Raw genomic sequence first — 22,410 nt, forward strand, 5'->3', positions numbered from 1 at the left:
GACTGGGTCACTTGTGCGCAGGGGCCATGACAAGGAAGAGAGGCTGAGGGCTGGATTGGGTCACTCACACCTGAGTTTTGGGTGCCCTATAGCAAGCCCCCCAGGTCCTGTGTGATACCGGCCAGCACCCAGGAGTGTCACAGATGCCATGGGGTAGTGCAGCTGGCACTAGGGGCGCAGACAACCAAATTGAGCCCTGATGCAAAGCTCGCAGGGACCGTGGCATGCCCAAATCCACAAGCCAGAACCATCAGGGTCATTTCCCCAGCATAGTGCAGAGTGGGGTTTCTGCTTAAGGAGACCCTCCCACCAGGGTCTGTACTTAGGCAGCTGGGGCAGGAGGCTCCTGTGGTTTCCCTTGCAGAGAGGAGCCAAAGGCCCTCCAGGCAGGTAAGGATGGCTGGGGAGAGCTGGGTTGGCAGCAGTGAGGCCAAGAGGGGCTCAGGACAGGCAGGGTACCCCATTGCCAGCACCTGCAAGCAGCTAGCAGACCTTCTGCAGGGCACCACCACCACCCTCCCTCCTCTTCCTCCCCCTGCACACCGGGTCCCTATGCCAGAAGAGGGAGTGCAAAGCCCACTCATGAAGCAGGACAGAGTGCTTTGGAAGATCAGCACTTCCTAGATTAAAACATGCTCAATTTAAAAAGAAAAAAGACAGACCCCTATCTCTGGTAATTAGTCCCTTCATATTTCCTGTCCCAATATTGCTGAAGAAGAAAAAGGTGGAGGAAAATATGGGGTTTCCAATTATCAGCCCTTCCTCTGCAACTCTGAGGGCTGGCAGGGCAAGAGCATCTCTCTGGGGCTGCAGCAGCTCTCCAGGGTCAGGGATAGCCCCAGGTCCAGGGCTGCAGGCAGGCAGGGACAGGCAGGGAGGGTCCAGCCATGACTTCAGCCCTTCCTGTGGCTCAGTTAAAGTTGGACTTCTGCTGCTTGACCCATGAACACTTGTGTTTTCATGGGATTTGGGGAAAAAAGGCTCAGACAGCACAAGGAGCAAATGGATCTGCTGCCAGCCCCAGAGGCTGGGAGCCTGTAGTCCTGGCTCTGCTCTCTTGCAGGCAGCAAGGTGTTGGTACAGGCAAAGGCTGGGGCAGCAGAGCTCTGTGCTGGCTGCAGGGTTAAACCTGCCGAATAAAACCACAGTGACTCTGTCTCTTTCCATCTCCTGCAAGGATCTTATATTTCAGAGGGGGTTTGCTCCTATGATTTCAACTCTGGATAATTAGCCCTACCCTAGAGCCTGTGGAAGAGGATTTCAAAAACTGTTTTGCTAACTTTTAAGCCCATGAGACTTTGTATAGAGGACCAGAGAGGAAAGAAATCTTCTAAGTTTAACCGCATGAGAAGGCAGTGGGGTAAAGGACCTGCTGAAACCTGCTTTCCTCCTACTCCTTTCTTGCAGAGGGGGTTTGCTGCCTATGTCCTCTGAGCACACTGGGCTAGGCAAGACCTCAGGGGGAAAGGCTGGCACTCGAAGTTCAGGGCAGAGGGTTGATCCAGCAAGTGTGACCTTGTTTCTTCAGGAGTGAACACTGACCCAGCATGAACAGAGGGGCTTGAGACACCCCTGCTGCCTTCTGGTTGGTGAAGGCAGGAGAAAAGGTGACTGGCCATCTAAGTCTGGGGCTGCTGCCACATTTCCCTGGACACTAGTCCAGGGTGCATCAGATTAAAAGCCATCAGCCCAAGCGGGAACAAACCAGCAACACTAGCGTAAGCCAGGGCTGGGCTGTTTTCCCTGGTGGCAAGGTGCAGTCACATCAAGCCCTATGAAGCCATTGCTAGCCCACACTGAGCTTCAGGTGACATGTAGTCGGAGGGTACCCTATAGTGCAACCAGGAATCTGAAGCTGTTAAAGCAAGTATTTGCTATGGCATGTATATTTTTTATTTTAAAGTGTCTATAAAGGTAAAAGGATACTAAGAGAAAATTATTTCCTTCTCCTAAATCTCATCCTCCCTCCAGCTGTGTCATTGGAGAGTAATGAGTTCAAGACAGGAACGGCCCAAATGTTAGTGTAACAAAGCACAGGATTTAAAGCACATCTGCTGTGTAGAGGTCTATATGCCCAGAGCCACTTTGATTTAACCAACTAAGAAGAGAAAGAAAGAAAACAAAGGAGAGAGAAATAAACAATATTTAAGGGTTTCTTTTCTCCCCATCAGTCATACAGATAGACAACTCACATTTCTATATCATAGAGTAACATAAAGACAACAGATGGAGCATATTGAGCCATTTGTCCTCATCCACCCGTTTTGCTACAACCACAGCACAGGAATTGGTCTCTTCAAGAACACACGTAAACTTGTTTTCTTTCTTTCCGTTAAAAGGTAAAGTGAATGAGGTCAGGCCAGTACCAGAAAGTCCTGTTGGCACTAGGATGACCCACCTAATGTGAATGGGAACCAAACATTCGTGCTGAGCTGAAGCCCTGACTGTGGGGCCATTATAGCCAGCTAAGCTCACCTTCCCAGCTCTCTCTGTGGCCAGACAGGCTCTTTCAGAAAGGGAGCAAGCCTCATTGCCAAGGTTACCCTCTACAGGACCTCGCAGCTGTCCTAATGGCATCTCCCACTTGAAGTCTATTTGAATGCTACTTTTTCAGGAGCATTTTAGTTGAGAGTATCTCATCAGGATCGCTACTCTGCACCATCTGCAGGTCTGCATTTCCCAAGAGCCAACAACAGGGATCGTTTGTTTTGAACATTGAACATCTCTGAGACTAATGTAACATCAAAAAATTCACCAAATTGTCCCTTAAAATAGCAATCATTTTGTTACATCACACAGTTACAGTGGTCAAGTTTAGCTACAGCATGTGAAAAAAACCTCCGACTGAAAATTTCTGACCAGCATGTTGGCTGGGCAGGAAATGATTTAATCAAAGTTTGTATAAAGCTACCCTTAGGAATGGCAAACAAAGCATTTACTAAATAATAGTTATTCTGAATGGATCCCAACACAAATATCAGGGGCTGTATAGATAGCAACAAATAATTTTAACTAAATTATTAGCAGAACTTTTTCTTACTACTAATGTAATTTCACTAAGTAAAAGTATTTTAAAGGGGCAAAGGGACTGAGTCAGGGATTTACCTGCAGTCCAGGCTAGAGGAGAAAATGAGGGGAAAAACACCAACCCCAAAACCTTCAGGTGAGGGCACGTGGCTGGGGCTCCCAACTTCTGAGGCTTCGTTCTGACTCACATAGTTCCTCTCTCAGTTTCTCCCCTGGCAGGTGGCCCTCCTTAATGCAAACAATTAAATGCACATTAGGTGAGAGTGGCTGATCCTATTGCCTAATGAGAAGGACATTTAGCAGGAAGGTAAGGGGGCCCACCTTGTTGTTCAGCAATCAGGCCCCTTCTTAAAGGGGCCTCATGTTTTCCATGTTTCTAAAGCTCTCCTTTGTTATCAAGGAGATGAATAAAGAGGTTTTGAACCTCTCCAAACAAAGTCCAGCCAACCTGAGACTAAACCACCGAAACAGCATTTGTAGAACAAAGTAAAGAGTAGGTTCCAGTGAACAGAAACTCATCATCCAGTTTATATGTAATTAAACCTTTCTGGCCCTCCCATCAGCAACGGGTGCTGCCATTGCAATGCCCTCGGCTGCAAAGTGCTGTGTGCCCATGCTTTGCACTGGCAACCAGCTCAAGATGCAACACAGCGGGTCTCTAGGGGTATGGGAGGGGGGCATTTGCCACCAAGGAAGTGTTTTCAGTGGGGCAGGACTGGTGAGAGGGCTGGCCTGCTTTCCATTGCTTCCCTGATGTGAATGTGCCTGTAACGGCTGGGCAAGAGCCTGTTCCTGCTTTGGGAAAACTGCTTTCACTCTGGGAAAAAAGCAGTCTTCCATCTCCAGCTGGTGAAATGAGAAATGCCATAGACTCAGCCTGAAGTCTGCCAGGTTTGCATGAAGTTCACCAATGGCAAAACCTGCCCTCTGCACATGTGTTTTTGCAGACGTTGTTGCTGAAAAAGGCCATCCAGAAGCCTTGATGGCCGTTACAACAGGCCACTGAATCTCACCAATGCTTCTTGTCTAGCCTGGATGTGGTTAATGTGCCTTCATCTATGAACAAAGTGCAGTGGAGGGCTGTAATGCAGATGCCACAGCTCCTGGGGACCAACAGGAGAAAGAATGCACACAGCCGATACCAGCAGCGTTGTCCTCCTTCAGCCCAGGGTGCAGGTCACCGCCGGCATCCCTCATGTGTGGGGTAGCCGCAGGGAAGCAGCAGCCCCTGAACTCCCAAAAAGCCTCCTACAGAGCTATAGCTGAGCCCGGCTGTGGTGTATACTGTCAGGGAGCTGTGGGTGACTGCCAGGGTGGCCAAGTGTCACTGGAGGTAACAGAGCGTCCAGGATGGTCTGGTGCTGTGGTTCAGTATTTGTCTTCACCCTTCAGGAGGGATCTGCTGGGGGAGGAGTGGCTGGAGAGCTGCCTGGCGGAAAAGGACCTGGGGGTGTTGGCTGACAGCCGCCTGAACGTGAGTCAGCAGTGTGCCCAGGTGGGCAAGAGGGCCAATGGCATCCTGGCCTGTATCAAGAATAGTGTGGCCAGCAGGACCAGGAAGGTGATAGTGCCCCTGTACTCAGCATTCGTGAGGCCGCACCTCGAGTACTGTGTTCAGTTTTGGGCCCCTCACTACAAGAAGGACATCGAGGTGCTGGAGCGTGTCCAAAGAAGGGCAACGAAGTTGGTGAAGGGTCTGGAGCACAAGTCCTGTAAGGAGCGGCTGAGGGAGCTGGGGTTGCTTAGCCTGGAGAAAAGGAGGCTGAGGGGAGACCTTATTGCTCTCTACAACTACCTGAAAGGAGGTTGTAGCGAGGTGGGGGTCGGTCTCTTCTCCCTAGTAACGAGTGATAGGATGAGAGGAAACGGCCTCAAGCTGCGCCAGGGGAGGTTTAGGTTGGATATTAGGAAAAACTTCTTCACCAAAAGGGTGGTCAAGCATTGGAACAGGCTGCCCAGGGAAGTGGTTGAGTCTCCATCCCTGGAGGTATTTAAAGAACGGATAGATGTGGTGCTCGAGGACATGGTATAGATGGACTTGGCAGTGTTAGGTTAACGGTGGGACTCGATGATCTTATGGGTCTTTTCCAACCTTGACGATTCTATGATTCTATGATTCTGTGATCTGTGGTGTTACCGGACAGTGATGCCTGGTGGGATGGTTTGCTGCCCTTTTGGTTAACCAAAACCACAGATGCAGTGCCTTCCTTGAGAAAAGGTAAAAGCCCACAGGACATCTCTGGTTCTCTCATCAAAACCTCTCCCGGAGCGGCATTTGTTAGCGCTGACACCAGCATACCCCCAGCCCTCTCCCTTCCTTGGCCTCCCCGCACACCAGCATCCAGCTGCCTGAAATGGTGCCCAGCGTACTGCCTATTTCTTTTTTCTCTCTCTATTCTTATTTGTAGTCCCTTCATCATTGGTTCCCACAGGACTATCAATAGCATATTTGTCTGACAGAGACAGTTTCACTGCTATAAATTCTCCACAGCCCATTGAATAGAGACTTTTTAATTAGTTTTCAGAATTTTTCCATTAGCAGAGAGACATTGAGAATTCAGGTCTCGCTTCTGAAAAGCAAAATATGATAGAGGGAAGCTGCTTGATTTACTGCAATATTGACATTTTCCTCCCTGTATTTATGGGCATGAATCAACTGCTGTTTTGCTACTGTGGACAGAAATGTGTTTGACGATTTACTTTGTTGTGCTACAAATGAGAGATTTAATCCAGTGAGCCAATGTGAGAGCCTTCCTGGGCTACTGTATTGTCTGTGTGACATATACAGAAAATGTGTACAATATCTTCTATCATTAAAATTTGATTGCTTTCCTATTTGCACCCAAAAGGACGTATGTTCTCACTATTAAAGGGTTTTTCTGGCTTTAGCTCTCACTTTGCCTCACAGATCTGAGATAGGGCCTTATATGAAAGGGGAAAAGATTGAGCAGGTGCCACCTCCTTGACAAGTGTGAAAGAGCAAAGCTGTGCTGCCTTGGGCCCTCGACACCAGCCTCCACGGTCACAGCAAGAGGGGAAGCATTCATTTCTTGTGCACTCCCAGCTGATGGGTATTCCTGCCTCAGGGGATTCATGAACCAACTATGATATTTTGGGGTTTTTAAAAGCTGGGATGGATTTTTCCTTCCAGGAACTGTTGCAAATAGCTTTTTGTTGAGCTGACAGAGAGCTCTCTTGCTTGCTGTCTGTCACATCCCAAAACACCTTCAGATCGGGAAGAACTGTCACAGCGGTGTTTTGCCAATGCAATCCTTGCAGGCATCAAGTGTCTATTTCAATCTACTCGTCCTGACAAAACTTTATGTTGAAAAAAATCCCAGCCAGCTCTAACAAGCAACGTTTTAATCCTGCTGGGTACATTTGATCTAGTTCTCGCACCTCAGCTACAGTCCAGTGTGTTGCATCATCTTTTGTCAGGCTACACCAGGTAAGCAGGACGCAGCAAGGGCAGCCTCAGGTGCCATTTCATCTGCTGTGGCATCCTTCATCCCAGCTGGAGACGGCCGACGTGCTCGTCTGGGCTGGAGCTAAAGAGCTTTGTGGCTTCTGCAATGCTCTCACCTGCAGTAAGATATTATAAAAAACATAGTAAAGAAAAATTTTTTTATTAAGGTTTTATAGTTTTGAGAGGAGGAAAATATTTTTTTTCCTTTTCAGATTCTTGCCAAAACTTTACAGTTCACTTCATACGCTTACTCTCTTTAAAATCTTTAAAAGGAAGCTTTTGAAGGAATTTTATAGCTAGCCTTCTCTTTTCTTTTGAAATTTCTAGTTTTTTCCTTCTACTTCCTACTTTTTTCTTTCATTATTTTGTTAACTCCTTTGAAGAATTTAACTATATAGAGAGATGGTTTCTCCCTGAAGTAGCTCTCCCATTAATCCTCATATACTCTTGCTAACATTAGAGCTTAATATTTCTCCCTCTATTTTTAACCACATTTAATTGGTACAGAAGAAACACTTCCCGGCGAGTATTTCCTCCACTCACTATCATCAATGAAGAGAGCAATAACCGAAACTTGCTAAAAGCAGCAATTGTCTTGACTCCACTCTGCCACCATGGTAGGTAATTTTTGCTAGCAGCTCAGCTGAGCCAGTCCAGGTCACTTTCTGCCCTCTAATTTTTATACAGACCCTGCCACACTGTACCTCCCTCTCAGCCTTCTCCAGTCCTCACTGTTATTTGGAGACAGCAGTTTGGGCAGTATCGTTTCACTACCTGCTTTTGAAATGGAAAATGACCTTTTCCTCCCACATGATGTCTTAGGCTCACATTATTTCCTAGGTTTCCTGCTTCTCCTATTTCAAGAATTTCTCATTTGTATTTATCTCTTTAGCTATTTATGCCAGAAATAACCTTAGAGCCCTTTGCCTGCATCACCTGGTTTTCAAAGTTTTGATCACCCACTGTTCCCATAGTAGCAAATGAGAACTATGGATTTTTTTTTTTTCTCATATGTCCTGAATAATGTTCAGTCCTTCACATGTAAGGTGAAAACCACAGTTCACAATCTGGTCTAAGAAGCTGCAAGAAAACTAAAAGGGGAACATTGACCTTTAGCTTGCAGGATTAATGGCTACTAACCCCTGCGTGCTCCTACTTATGTTACCACCTGCTCTGATATTAATGAATGAATTAAGCTAAAATGATACAATACAGGCAATATTTATCAGCTGCTCCATGCCATTGCCCTCAGCACATCAGTTTTTGGAGCTGCCAACCGGTCTCAGTGCCTTCCCGTCCCCTGTCTCAGGTGCAGGTGAGAGGTGTTGGCCTGCTCGTACCCCTTGCCGGCTCTACCACGGGCAATGCATTTCCCCCCACCTGCGAGCATCCCTCCCGCCAGTCACCGTGGGAGGGAACTGACCCAGAAACCCTCCCCTCTTCACAAGCGGTGCTAGATTTGAGTCTGTCTTCCAGTAATTGCAACTGATCCACGGGGCGTGGGTTTGCTTTGGGTTTTGGTGAGTTTCAGAAGCATCTGTGAAACTCCACCCATCACAGCATTTTCCATTCTCCAAACTGGGACATTTTTACCAGATTCAGAATTAAAAACAAACTAGATTTTCTTGATTTTGAGCTCAAAACTTTCACCAGATGATTAAACTCATCAATTTGGGAGAGTTTGAAAAGATGCTCCTAAAAAATGATGAAAATCAAAAGATGCAAAGATAAAGTCATAGAATTTGCCAGACTAAGCCAGGCTAAGTCCATCCCCAGCCCAGTTCCCCATGCTATGCATGGCCAGTCACAGTTGCTTACAGGAAAACTTCAAGAAGGAGTACAGAGAATACAGTCATACACTATATTCTCATTTACAATCCCTGCCTCGTCATTTCATTGAATGTCTTCTGGTTGTTGTATTCTGAGAAATGATGAGTAACATTAGCTAATGTCCAGCCAGCCAGTGTCCTGTCCTCAAGAGCAGCAAGAATAGTCATACAGGCAGTGATACTTTCCCAGAATACCCCTCCAACTTCCAGTGATTTGCAGCTTAGACATTTCCTGAGATAGACATATAGTTTAGGGATTTACTAGCCCCAAACAATTTTTCTTCAATGAGTTCATCCAATTGCTTTTCAGACCTGTGTGAAGTTTTAGCATCCACAATGTCCTGCAGAAGGGAGCTCCACAGCTGAACTGCATCGTACCTACGTGCTCGGTGAAGAACCATCTTCCTTCATGTGCTTCTAACCTGCCACTCAGATTTTTATATTAGATGAGACAGTGAGTTCTGTCTCCTGTGACCTGTGTAGACCTCACAGCCTGGAGAGACCTAGTGTACGTGGTCATTCCTGGTGTGGATGCTGTCCCACACTGCCATCCTTGTCACAGGACCTTCTACAGGCAGGAGATTGAGAACACGGCATGAAAAAAGTGGATGTACTGTGGGTTTATAAGATGGTATAACAGTGTGAATCTGTGTGATTCTCTATCCCTTCCCTAATAATTGATAACCTGCCATTTGTTTTTCTCATGGTTGCTAAGCACTGAGCTGGTGTTTTCATAAAACTGTCTGTTATCCTCCATATGCTCATGTCATACTTACATTGCACTTGCACGTACTCGAGTGATCACAATCAACTCAGGGCCCATAATTTTATTTGAAAAGGTAGGATTGCTCCTTTCCCAGCTGTACATCACTTCATATTTACGGACATTAAGCATCACCTGCCATCTTATTCTGCAGTCATTCAATTTTGCACAATCCATCTGAGCAATTGGCTCATATCTTTGCCACCACAGAAATAGTGTTGTCAACAAATTTCACCCTCTTGTCTCCTCTTCCAGATGGTTTATGAGTTTGTTAAGCTGCAAAGGCCCCAGCGTAGCTCTCTGCAGGAGCCTTCTCATGACCTCTCCCCACAGAGAAAACCGTTCACTGGCTCCCGCTCTCTGCTTGTTAGCTCGTTATTTATCCGGGAGAAAACTTCCCTGTCTGTCCTATGACACCTTAGTTTCTAAAAGATCTTTACACTCTTCAAAATCTTTTTTTCATAGCTCATTGAGCCAGAGGGCTTTTCTCAGCCTCTCTTCTAATTACTCTTTCTCTTTCTTAACTTGGGGCAACCAGAACATCACAAAGTGAAGCAGGCATGGGAGCAGCAGGGATTGCGGCAGTACCAAAATTATGTTTGCCACTTTGTACTCAGTCCCTCTCCTAATAACTGCTATAACTCAATTTGCCTTTCTGACACTTTGAATATTCAATTGGCATATTCACAGTGATGCAAAGCTCTCTGAGTGACAATAGCTAATTTGCAGCCCATCTTTGTGTTTATATAATTAGGTTACTCTTCCTCCATGCACTTTACTTTGCACTTACTTACCCACTCTGCCTTTCATTTGCCATTTATCACCCAGTCACTCAGTCTTGTAAGACATTTCTTCAACTGTTTAGTTACCTGCACTTTTGAAAAATATGAAAAATATTCTGAATCATCAGCATATTCATCATCTCATTATTCACCAACCTTTCCTGATCATTTATGAGTATGTTGAACAACAAAAATCCTCTTCTCTCCCTGGTGATAGCTGACCTTTGTCTCCTATCTTAAAAGAAATTATTTGTTTATCTCTTTATGATTTTACTTTCCTGCGGTCAGGTTTTTTTTTCCGTTTTTTTTAATTTGGCTTTGAAAAAAAGTCTTTTTTATTCTAGTAGCTTCCTTTACTCTGCTGTTCACTTATTCTGGGCCTATATGTGTGCCTGAGGACAGCATTTTCATATTTTTTGTTTGGTGGGAACAGCAGGAAGATATGCCAGGGGAGGTTTAGGTTGAACATTAGGAAAAGGTTCTTCACCCAGAGGGTGGTGGAGCACTGGAGCAGGCTCCCCCGGGAGGTAGTCATGGCGCCAAGCCTGACAACATTCAAGAACCATTTGGAGAACGCCCTCAGACATATGGGGTGAATTTTGGGGTTGTCCTATGCAGGGACAGGAGTTGGACTCGCTGATCCTTGTGGGTCCCTTCCAACTCAGGACAGTCTGTGATTCTATGATTTACTCTGAGTCTTTCATATTGTGTCTTTAAACAGCACCCTGCTGTCTGCAAGCATTTCACCCATTTTACTCTTCCTTTAAGTTCCATTTAATAAGTTTCTCTGGTTTATACATTTCCCTTTTTAGAAGGTAATAGATCAGGATTTTGGCTTTTTTCCTGCTTGGGGCATGGTAAACTGGAATATATCATGACCACTATCATAAAGAGGCCTTTCAATGGCCATGTCTCGAACCAGATCTTCTGCATTTCTCAGGCTGAATTCAAGTGTTTCTTCCCCTCTCTGGGTCACTGCAAAGACTGATGGGGTCTAGAAAAGAGATTAAGGCTACATCTTAACATTCATTACAGCCACTGTGCCCTTTTCTCCACAGCCTGGTCCCCACCTCATCTCAGGAGCCATAAGCATTTTCTGGTGTTGCTTTGGTGCTCACAAAAAAAGGCGAATGCTGTCAATGCAGGTATCACATGCTGCTTGGAGAACCAAGAAGCATTAGGAAAAATAACAGGCTCAGTTCTGTATTTCTAAATCAGCACTGAGCTTTGCAGTTGCAACCAAAATTTTTGCAATCATGTATTGCATGTTGAAATTCAGGCTTTTAGGTCTGACTCAGCTCTAAGTTATACATTTTATCAACGTCAGGTAATTATTTTTTTCATTCTACCTTGTGCAAGGATGCTGGCCACAGAAATGTGACAAAAGACTGCCTCCAGCACTGCCTCTGGTTTATAGAAACGACATATCCTTTTACAAAATTCCCCTGAAGGAGTCACCAGGTTAAAGTTGGTTTTGACACCTGCGTTAGTATATCTATCTCAGGTAGGTATGTTTGTTTATCAAAGTGATGGATCTCAATGGTTACTTTGAATTGTCCTTCCCAGCATTAAGATGTAGGGTTTTCTCTATTTTTTGAACCCATAGTGTTATTTGGTAGATAGGCAGATAACATCCTGAATTGAGGGCTTTTGTGTGATAACTCATCTAGTTAAAATATGTGGGAAGCTAACGGACCCCTCCCTCATTTACACCAGAAATGCCAGGGTTTTCCTACTGCTCCCAACACATGGATCAACACACCTTACACAGCAGGTCATCAGAGACTGTACAGGACCTCTTATTCCTACTACTTTCTTTTTCTTTTTTTTTTTTTTTTCCCCCTTTACAGCTCAAGGCTTCTTTCCCTTTCTGCAGTTCCTTCCCCAGACCTGTTCAGGTTTTAATCCCACAGAGGGTGAGTTTAGCAGCTTGGGGAGACAAGTGCGGTGGGACACTGCCTGCTGCAGTAACCTACATCCAAACTTAGGTGTACGTGAGGGTCACAGAGTTCCTCTCTATATCCAGTTTCTCCTGACTCAGTGCTTCCCCTGTTTTCCCTAGTGACACATATCTGCCCCTGCTCTGATGGCTGATGGTTTTATGCAACAGGTTTCTCTGTAGCATGGCTTGCAAAAGCAAGCCAGGTAGCAACCATGCAACTGGAACATTGTAAAACCTTTGACTGGACTCCAGGGGCTTACATATATAAATGAATGTTTAAATTTTTCCAAAAATGTCACCTGTCCCATATTTCAACCTGTGTTTAACAACATGCACAGGTTCAAGCGTTAGAGTCTATAGTTTAGAGCACTATAGTTAGGTCCAGCTGTGTTTTCCCAGATGCGGTATTTTTAAGCTTCCCTGTGAAGCATTGCTTGGCTGATTGCTTGTGAAATGGGGGCCACCCTGAAAGAAAAAAGGAAAGCCAGCCTATGCCCAACAAGGGTGACCCTAGCAAGGAGCACAGGTTGTATTGCTCTGCCCAGACACCTCCAAGCTGCAGCACAGCTACTGCCTGCTTTGTGGGAAACAAAATCTTTGAGCATGTTTTACAACAGACCTATATCTAAAAATAACATGGTTAGACACCTCCCACACACACTCAAAATATTGATCTTTAAGCTTCAAAAACACAGAGATTTCCTGTGTGGGCTAGAGAATAACCTCTGCTAGGGAAGCCCAATACAGATTTGAGACCATGAATCTTGTTACAGGCATGGAGCTGTGAATCTTACTGGGAAACTCTTCCTGGTATTTTTGCTTCTGTTCAAATGCATGCTCCTGCACAATCCCAACAACCTTGCTGGCATCTTGAAAATCCCATTCCCAGATGTGTTTGGCACAGAAATAAATAAGTAGAGGCTCAGAAGAGGAAGGAACATTAGAAATTGACTGCAACATCGCTTAAAGTTTCCATTACAAGTTTTTCAACCTCCAGGTAACTCTAATTTGCACCAGGGATTGGGGAGGACTGGAATGATTTCTGCCAGGATGCCTGCTACATGCAGAAACCTGCAGCTCCAAATCCAGTCCTCTACTTTATTTATCTTTCTTTAATTTTCTCTAGGTTTTAACAAGAGCAGCAAGGAAGCTCATCGCTGTACCATGCCTTGCAAGGATAAGTGGCACGTGGGAATGTGTCTATTGAAAACACAAGGGTCTGCAGGACAGTAGCTGGAAGAGGCCCATGTCCCTAATTCCACAGCATCTTGTCCAGAGATGCACGCTGAGATGAACATCCCCACGTTGGGAGGCCAGACCCTGCCCACAGATGCAGGAGCACCTGTGAGGGCACCCTGTGTGTACGCACACGTAGGCGGTTTGTGTCGGTGCCTGCTCTGTGCGTGGTTTGCCCGCTCACCATCTCACCCACTCACCTGGGCACCGTTGCCACAAGCTGCGCGGGCAGATTGCCTCTCCTCCTTATTGCAAAAATAAACGCCAGGTCCCAGTCGCACACCTGCTGTGTGAGCCAGTGGCTGGGACCTCCAAGCACAGGGAGGGACGAGCCTGGAGCGCAAGCATAGCACAAAGCCTGCAGCCAGGACTGCAGGTCCCTGTGTGCAATTCCCAGGAGGGACAGGGACCCCTGGGAGCCCCAGCCCCTTGCTGTCCCTGCCCTCGCTGGTGTCCCTGCCACCCCCTTTGCACTAGGACAGGGCCAAGTGCTGGCAGGCACTCGGGGATGCCCGTCAGCCTTTGCAGGGGGTCATCCAGACCCCACGGGGCTGTCGCAGGCAGAGTCATAGCAGGTCCTAGCCCTGCTCTCCACCTCAATAGGGTCATCGCAGGGACTCCATGTCGAGATATGTCCCTCTGTCTCCAGCAGTTGAATGACAAAATCTCCATATGCAAACCATCCATATAACTCATCAGGGTAGAGCAGACCCACAGCACAGCCTTATGGACCCCAGGGAAAGTACACCCTGAAAAATACAACCTTTAAACGTTGTGGTCCTACAGGCCATGCACCGTGGGGGGGGATCAGGCGCCTGCGCTGCCTTTTCCCCACACAAAGGCCCATGTACCTGCAAATGGGATGGAGGAAGGGAGACATAGCAGGGCACCAGTGGCCATTGGAGAGAGTGCTGCTCATTGCTATGGTTTCTAGAAACACTCTCATAAAAACCACTATTGCAGTGAATGAGTGGCACGTAGCGACGTTCACCTAAGTGGCGTTGTCAGACTATCCCTGCTCCAAGTCTCTCCTTCTGCTGAGTGCCCCTTGCACAGCTGGAAGGAACAAAATTGATGAAGACTTCCCCCTCCTTTGTCTCTGACTTTCTTCTCTTTTATGATGATTTATTTTAGGGAACACTCAAAACTTGGGGTTTACTTTGTTGGTCTCACATGCAGTGGTGTTGGCACAATGACAGATTTCTCAGGTCAGCACTCATACTAACAGTTACCCCAAAAGGAAATTCCCTTTAGGACAAAAAACTCCCTTTATGATGAAAAATTAATTTGTGCTGTTGGTTGCTGGTTCTTTGTTTTTAAGTGAAGAGGAAAAGAAAAAAATACCCACATCCTTTAAAAGTTCTGCAATATCAGAATACAAATTTGCAGCCTGTTATTCACCCACAGCAAGAAGGTCCGTACCAGCCATGGTGATTTCTTGTTTCCTTACTGGGAAGGAAGTGAGAGCCCCACAGTTCAGCTAAAAGCCCCGTGGGACCAGAGGAGGGTGGTGAGGGAGGACACAGAGGCTGGAGAGGAGGAAGGAGCCCTCCAAGCCCTTTCTGGCCCTGGGCACTTGCTGAGCCTGAGCGCCCTGCGCCGAGTTATCAAAAGGTCTAGCTAGATGCCAGCCTCAGGGAAGGAAACACATTTACAGGAAAGCCCCAGATAATTTTCAAGGCTTTGCTATATAAACATATTAAAGATATTAAAGTAATCCGCTGGCAGAAAGCAAGAAGCTTATTTCTTTCGATGTGTTTGTTTTAAGATGCCAATCAAACGCTCTTTCCGCAGCAAAAACTCAGTGGTACATTTGCCTTTGTGCACGCAGTTGGGATTAGGCCCAAGAGATGACAGCTGACAGATAAGGACTTAATTAATGTCCAGTAAGAGGCAGGAGGGACAAATGTTATCAGAAGTTTCACCCGACTCATGCGATGGGCCAATCATCTACTGAGAACTGCTATGGAGGTCTGAAAGCAGCATGGTCCCCCCCTCGGGATGATGGCTTTCCTTTTGTAGATGGGCAACGTTTCAGCCAATCTCACCCCCTGCACCGTGAGAAGAAAGCTTATGGAAAAATTGCTAATGACTTCACTGGACCAGGCATCACGATGGACATTTGGGAGCACCATCGATGTTGCACATGAGGAGAAAACTGGATTTTTAAGTTTTAAATCTGACGTTTTCTCCCAGTGATGGACGTAAAAGGCATGATCAAACTCCTGAGCGCTGGAACACAGTCCTCTTCTGCCTGCAGCTTGGTATCTTGTGAAATGAAGTATACGCAAAATGTTTGGTTTACGAGTCATGACTTTCAATGAGAAGTGCCATCAATATATTAAATAGGGATGGGCATAAATAAAGTATTAAAAAAGTTAAACAGCAGGAAAATGAGCTCTATTATTCTTCCCTTGTAGGGCAAATTCCTTCCTACAGAGTTCAAAATACTTTTCCACAAGTAAATTACCTTCAAAACACAACCATAAAAGTTAAAAGTTCTTGCTCTGAACTTTGCCAAGGAAAGGGGCACAAAACAAACTCATATATAAAAATCAAAGGCATGAAGACTTAATTCTGTCAAAGACCCAAAAAAATGCATTGAATCCCTTTTCTGGTGAGGGACGGGAAGAATTCCCTGGTGGTTTTCCCATGGGACAAGGGATGCTGCAGAGCACCATGGGCCTGCGGCCAGCCCTGCCTGCTCTGTGGGTGCCTCCTTTGGGGAGGGTGCGGAGCTGGTCCCACCATCCCGCTGCTCGTCTCCCCCTCCCTGGCACTGCTCTGCTTGTGTTCAAGCATTGGAAAGTTGTTAGAAGTTAAGAAATGTTACAGTAAATGGTAGAAAAAGGTCCAAAAGGGAGCTTAAAGCCTGACTGGGCAGTCCAAGTCCCAAGGCCTGTTGTCCTGACACAGCCCAAAGGCTGCATTAAAAGTCACCTTTGAAACCAGGAGAAAAGCAATTGGGACATTAATAGGTCAAATATGGTGCTTCAGAAGTTTGGTTTTGTCAAATCATGTTCCTGTGGTGTGGGATGTGTTGCAAAGCAATACTCTGCTCTGGGGACCGGGCAGAGGGGACGGGGGCAGCCCTCCCTGCGGCCCCCCGGGGCAGGACCCGCAAGCCGGGAAGGGGGGCTGCTCCAGGAGCCTGACCTTCCTCCTCGCGCAGGACCTTGAGTCCAAAATATCGGCTGGGGTCTGACTCCTAGATGAGTACAGTGCCTGTGGGTCAGGCTAAGATCATGCAGAAACTCTCCTTTCCTCTCTCAAGTCTCTTTATGCTGTTGCCTCTCGTTTGATCATACCTTCTTTTCCTATTATAAACTGGTGTAAATTGCCTTATTTGTGGAAACAAACAATGGCCTCAGCCGGGCTCGGTATTTCACAGTCACACCTTCCACTTTCTCTGTTTACATATTTCTTCAGGACTGTAGCAGCAGTTCTCGGTTCCCCAGCATGGTTCGCCCTGTGGTCTCCTGAAGCTCGGAGGTGTCACACCTCCAGCCCTCCTGCCTTACCCATTTCAGAGCAAGCATAACGAGGGAAAAATTCAGGCAGAAAAGATACACTTGGATAGGAAATATATGTATAAGTTTTTCAGCAGTGGCAAACATTTAGAGCTGCCCAGAAGTCTGAAATACTCTATTGGCAATGAAATCAGCTGGGGCTGCCAGAGGCACCCAGCAGCATCCAATTAATAGATTATAGGCTCACGTAATAGATACGTATCTATAGGTATGTAATAGATACATAATCAGCAGATCATGGGAGCCTAAGAAGTTTATCTCAGGGATATTAAAATATGCATGGCAACACTTCCTAATTAAACAAAAGAAAGCCCAGCCTCTGGGAGAAGCACCGGATGGAACAATGTTATCAGACCTTGCTGGGCAAACACGAGGAGTGCATAAAACGAGCTGCTCCAAGGGAGAGTGGCACCTCTCATCCACCCGCCTTCCAAGAGCAATGGATCTCAAAGTGATCTGTGTGCTCTCCGTCATCCTCATTGTAGCCCTCAGCACCTTGGCAGAGGGAAGGACACCACCAAGTAAGTACATTCATCTGCTGTTGCCTTCACAGGTATGTATGTGGCCCTGATCCTACTGACTGTAACTGCAGCAAGACCATGTCTCCAGTTTACGTATCAGACAGCGAATGTCTTGCTCTGGTACTGTTACCGAAGTTGGAGTCTACTTTTTAACTTTTTCAGAGAAATCTATGGCAAAATAAAAAAGACTGCAGGTGAGCTCTTGTGTTGGTGGAATAACCAGGAACCTGCTACAAAGGTAGAGGGACAGACATGTCCAGGAGCTCGCTAGAACAGGACCAGGACAGGAACAGGAGCTAGCTTTGTCTAAATAGTCTTCTGACATTTATTTTATGCTACTTTGCCACGTGAATACAATTTCAAAGAAGTCCATCTGCCTCCTCAATAGCAGACAAGTCATTTTGACAACTTAAGAACTGGAAAGCAAGTAGCTCAATGGCAGACACCTAGGGACATCTCCAGAATTTCCTGGTGGCGGGTGACTGTGCAGTAGACTTAAAATGTTAAAAGTATAGATGCAACTGTTTGCATGTAATCCTATGTTTTTATAGTCACCTGACGATAATGCAAAGATTTTGTATTTTTACACCTGTTCGAATATCCACTGGACCCTTAACTCTTTCTTTCTTCACATGGGAGAGGCAAAGCAACAAACATTTACTTAGCATGACATTTAAAGTTATGGGTTTTTACCATTTGATGTGGTCTATTTGAAGTCCAGAGACCCCACTGTGCTGGGCTGGCTGGGCCGCAAGTGAGACCACAGATTCTCAAAGGGTGGAGTACAACCCTTACTGAAATTGGTGGGAGTTTAAAAGCAGCTTTTAAACCACACAAGTTCTGGTCTTAGCAAGTGACAGAAAAGGTACTCTTACGAAGACAGACAGAGTCGAGGGAAAGATCATTGTTCCCAGTGGACACCTGATAAATGCACCTCTGGTAACAAGCGTGCAAACTGGCACCCAGTAACTTGTTACTTCTCTCCTGAACAGCAAGATGCCAGTGTAAAGTGGCCCTTAGGGAGCGGAGGAACTGCGGCTACCCGGGAATCTCAGCAGCGGAGTGCAGGAAAGCTGGGTGCTGCTTCAACGCTGCACTCCCCGGTGTTCCCTGGTGCTTTGCTCCTAAAGCAAAGAAAGGTAATATCTCTGCCAGAAACACTGATTTACCTGATGTGTGATTATGCAGAAATGTGTAAAATGGGGAGCAGCTCTACTTCTCTTCTTAGGCCAATGAAGTGAGCACAAACCTCTCTATTAGAAGACCAGTGGTAGTAAAATGCAAAGTCAAACCTTGCTTACCCATCAGTCTTCTATCTCATCCTTTTCACACAAGATATTTCCTCTTCCTTCAGGCTTCTAGTTGTCAAATAACCCGTGCTGGTTATCTAAAAACTTTTCACTGCCGGTTGTGGTCTTGTTCATCAGTGGAGCAAGGGATCCTCAGCACTTATTTAAATGGGTTTTGTATGTGGCTCAGGAGGACTTTAGCACTGCACGTCAAAGATATCAGAAAGTCCTGAGTAGATGAGTCCATCTGTAGTTGTTTGTCACCTGCACAAAAGATAACAGACATGCCGTAACTTCTAGGCTTTTTGCTCTTTTCTCCAGCCTGTTTTGACAATTGCTACTTCCTTCCTGTTGCCCAGCATAACTCCACTTGGTGATTCTTATTTTCTCTCCTGTTTTTGCTCCCAGTCTTCGTTCAATGAAATCTCCAAAATATCCCAGGGGAAATCCTTTTCTCCATTAGATTCTTCCTTCTAAAGCTTCTAAACTCCTGCCTCCTTTTTTTGCCTGTGTTTTCTCAGAGAGGCTAAGAGCTGCTCTCCCAGTCCCTCAAGGACAAGGTCTGTATGGTACATAGCTGCTGAATGTAAGCTACATTTGCTGGGCTGACTGCGCGGCTCCTTCGTAGGAGAACTTCAGGGCAGTCTCAGCAGTTGCACAGGTGAAATGGAAGGAAGTGAGGGCGCAAAGGCAACGTTACCCAATAAAAGATCTTGATATGAATCAAGATTGATCAACAGGGCTCAGAGTTGTCAGAGGAAAAACCATAATTTTGCTTTTAAACAGTTTGCATTTCATTAAAATCTTGAAAAACAAATGGCAGCAGCTTACAGCGTCATTTTCAAAGAATTGTTTTTCTGAGCAGAACTGTTTCAGGACAGGAAAACTGAATTAGTCAGGCAAGGTGGTATAACCTCTTTATCTGTGATTTTACTTTTAATTGCCTGGATGAGCTGTGATTTCCTCCTAAATGACCTATCTGCTTTCCATAACTGAAGTTGGCATGCAGAGGAGGCTGGGTTTTCCTCTCCTCGCATTAGCCAGGCTGCTCTGGGGTTAGCATTGGGTCAGGTCATGAATATACCCTGGTCTGAGCCTAGTGTCTGCGGTACCATTATGGGAGACATTCGTCTCTTGACCCCATTGCTGGATCTAGGAAAGGTAAAGCTGGGTTCCTGCCTGACAGGCACTTCTAAGGGTGAATTTTGCTCCCTCTGACTTCTGGGGCACAGCAGCAATTCCTCACCCCTTGGTATTTAGTTTTGCCTAACAGGCATGGTAAGGGTTTGGGTGAACCTGCTGCCTGAAATCGGTGTGGAAAAGGTCATCATGGCTGTCACTTCTGCTCACTGACCTCACCTTTGTGCCCTGCCTTTTATTTGTGAATTATGCCGCCAGGTAAACAGAGCATAAAGTAACACAGCCTCCTTCCTTCCTTTGTTTTTGCTTTACGCAGTTAGGAAAGTATGTCCCAACGATCCTCACGCCAGGATAAACTGCGGCTTCCCCGGCATCACGGCTAAGGAGTGTGAGAAGAAGGGGTGCTGCTTCAGGGCACAGCCCGCTGGTGTCCCCTGGTGCTTTTACCACCGCGTGGTGGAGGCAGGTAATGTCCTGACCGAGACACTGTCCCTTGCGTCCCCGTGGATGGCCCACGGCTCCTGGCGGGGTCCATGCTGCGCCCGTGCTTGGCGCGCTGTGCCAGCCCGGCGTGGCAAGGGGCCGTGCCTGAGGGAATGAGCAGGACGGGGTCTCCGTGCCTTCCCGTTGTGGGTGCAGAGCTCAGCCCTCACCCAGGGCATGAGCGGAGAAGAGGTGGCTAAACCCTAAAAAGACCAGCTTCTTGCACAGGGGGTGGGTGTTGCCGATGCATCTAAGCCAGGGACTTGTGGGCAATGGGGCTGCACAGGTAGTCTGGGCTCAGGTGTGAGCTCAAGCCCTCAGCTAATGCACTGGTAGAGATGCAGCTACTAAACTCACATCTACTTTATCACAAGAGAGAAAAGACTTTGCTTTAGAAATGCAGAATGAAACTTACAGAAATTTCTGATCCCCTCCTTCTGTTTTTTTTAATTAGGATTGACCTTTCAGTATATGTAAAGTAGATAACCAATAGCCTCAGCCAATTCCAACTCACCCCACAGCATATTTTGTACTGGAAACAATTCACCATAATTTGGTTTTACTGATCTGAATCATAGTTAGGAAATACAAGGGAGGGGAAAGCAATTGCTAAAAAATTGCCTTTTTGATGTCCTGCATCTAGGCAAAACATTTCCTAGCATCCTGTGTAATTCGTGGAGAAAACACACCCCTTAATCCGCTTCTCCTTTTTCCCTCCCCTCCCCAGCTTGTTAAAGGAGAAACTTCCATCAAGAACCTCACGATCTTTGGACCTATTCCAACGCCAAACAATAGCCAGAGGTCCCAACTCAGTCTTTATAGTTTGTAACAGCTATGATTTCTAATTTTTATCTTGGATTGACTTCTTTCTGATGAAAAGTTGCGGCTTTCATTCTTTCAGTAGGCTAGAACTGTGCAGGTTTTCACTGCAATAAAAGAACTAAGAAACAATTTGTGAGTTCCCTGCTATCTTTATTTTAAAGCTGTGTATTTCCCTGTTTCCCAGGAAATTGGGCATCTTAGCAACCCGCCGATGAGAGACTAGTCACTAACACTTCTGAAAGGGACATGGCACTCAGCTTTTTGTGTTAGCTACACTTCACACTCACAAGTGACCGCTCACATTTGTTCACATGGGCTTCACATGGGCCACTTGCTCTTCTAAATACTGAAAATATTCAGCGTTTCCCTTTATTTAACTACAGCTGTGGGTTTGGGCTTTTTTTTTTTCCCCCTCGAGACATAGGGAAGGGCACCTTTCTTAGCTGACCACCGAGCTGGTCTGACTCAGAGACCTCCTGCTCTCTGCACCATCTCTGGTGCTGCCAATCCCTCGATGCCGCTATCAGCGGGGCATGGAGTAGCTCGGGAAGGCAGGTACCCACCTGGTACCCTACCTAACCCGACACGGGCCCCGGCTGCTGATGCAACGCGTGGCTGAAACAGCGGGCACTCTCACTGTTAACCAGCGTCCCCACAGGCAGGTACCCTGGGTCAGGCTCAGGAAAAGTCTCTGCAACGCTAAAAGCAAGAAACAGGTCCCCCTGGCCCTGACCTATACCTGAAATAGAGCCTGCTGCGCCTCGCCAGACACAGGAGAAGCTCCTGGTCCCCAGGCGAGTATGACTGCTTTCTCCTGGGTGTCTTTAACGCTCAGCACTGCAGCTCAGATGCTCCCCTGCTTCAGCTGAGTGAGAGCACAGTAAAGAGCCTCTAAGAGCACCCTTAGGAACAAAATGGGTAACGCGAGACTGCCACGGCAGCAAGCCGTGCTCGGGGCTTAGCAAGAAAGACGAGTTGTGCAGGGTTGTGCTGCAAGGAGAGAGAAAATGGTGGAGAGACATGCCTCCTTAGAGATTTCCCCAAGGACACTTTTGTGATGAGTAGGTTTATCCAAGCAGGTAAAAATTAGTCATTCATAAAAACTTCATTATCTCGCACTTACAATAGGCTCAATAATATGATTTGAATATGGTAGGATATTGGTTGTTATATGAGCAATAAACTGACAAGTGTACCGAAGGTCTTTGAAGGTCTTTGCTAAGGAAGGTTTGGCGTTGTGGCCCAGGTGAATTTGGAAGGCCTGAGCACAGTGTAAGCACGAACTGCACTGCAAAACCTGGTGCAACAACTAGGTGCATTCACCTGGTAACGGGGCCTTCATAGGAGTCTCGCTGGGAGAAAGAATGAAAATGCAGCCACACTGAAAAGGATAACCCTAATTAGTGCTGCTGGAAATCATCTGCAGAGACTGAAATTAGGCTGCCAGAGTCAGTGCTCTTCCAGGGCAGAGCTCTCACAGAGCCATACAAATTCATCAAAAGGCTGTTCCTTCTGCAGAGACACATGCTGCCATGCGCAACACAGAGTGTAAGGGGGCATGCCGGTATTTCAGAGGAACA

At 46.4% G+C, this 22,410-nt stretch overlaps 2 protein-coding genes across 2 annotated transcripts in view; both read left to right on the forward strand.

The window, feature by feature from the left end:
- The window catches only part of TMPRSS3 (transmembrane serine protease 3), a gene marked incomplete at both ends in the record, with an annotated part of 40,156 nt that extends 30,657 nt beyond the window's left edge, over positions 1–9,499 (forward strand). Inside the window, one exon of the mRNA XM_082336372.1 lies at positions 9,341–9,499. Coding sequence (XP_082192498.1) covers positions 9,341–9,499 — 159 coding nt within the window. The remainder of the gene's footprint in view (positions 1–9,340) is intronic.
- Positions 9,500–17,014: 7,515 nt separating this feature from the next.
- Positions 17,015–21,031, forward strand: LOC309602643 (trefoil factor 1-like; the record flags this gene model as incomplete). Its single annotated transcript, XM_082336386.1, has 4 exons — positions 17,015–17,096; positions 18,089–18,235; positions 19,842–19,991; positions 21,015–21,031. 4 exons carry the CDS (start codon positions 17,015–17,017, stop codon positions 21,029–21,031), a joined length of 396 nt encoding a protein of 131 aa, XP_082192512.1.
- Between the last annotated feature and the right edge of the window lie 1,379 nt (positions 21,032–22,410).

This window comes from Platalea leucorodia (assembly GCF_965183815.1).
Source record: "Platalea leucorodia genome assembly, chromosome: 2".
NCBI classification, from domain to species: Eukaryota; Metazoa; Chordata; class Aves; order Pelecaniformes; family Threskiornithidae; genus Platalea; species Platalea leucorodia.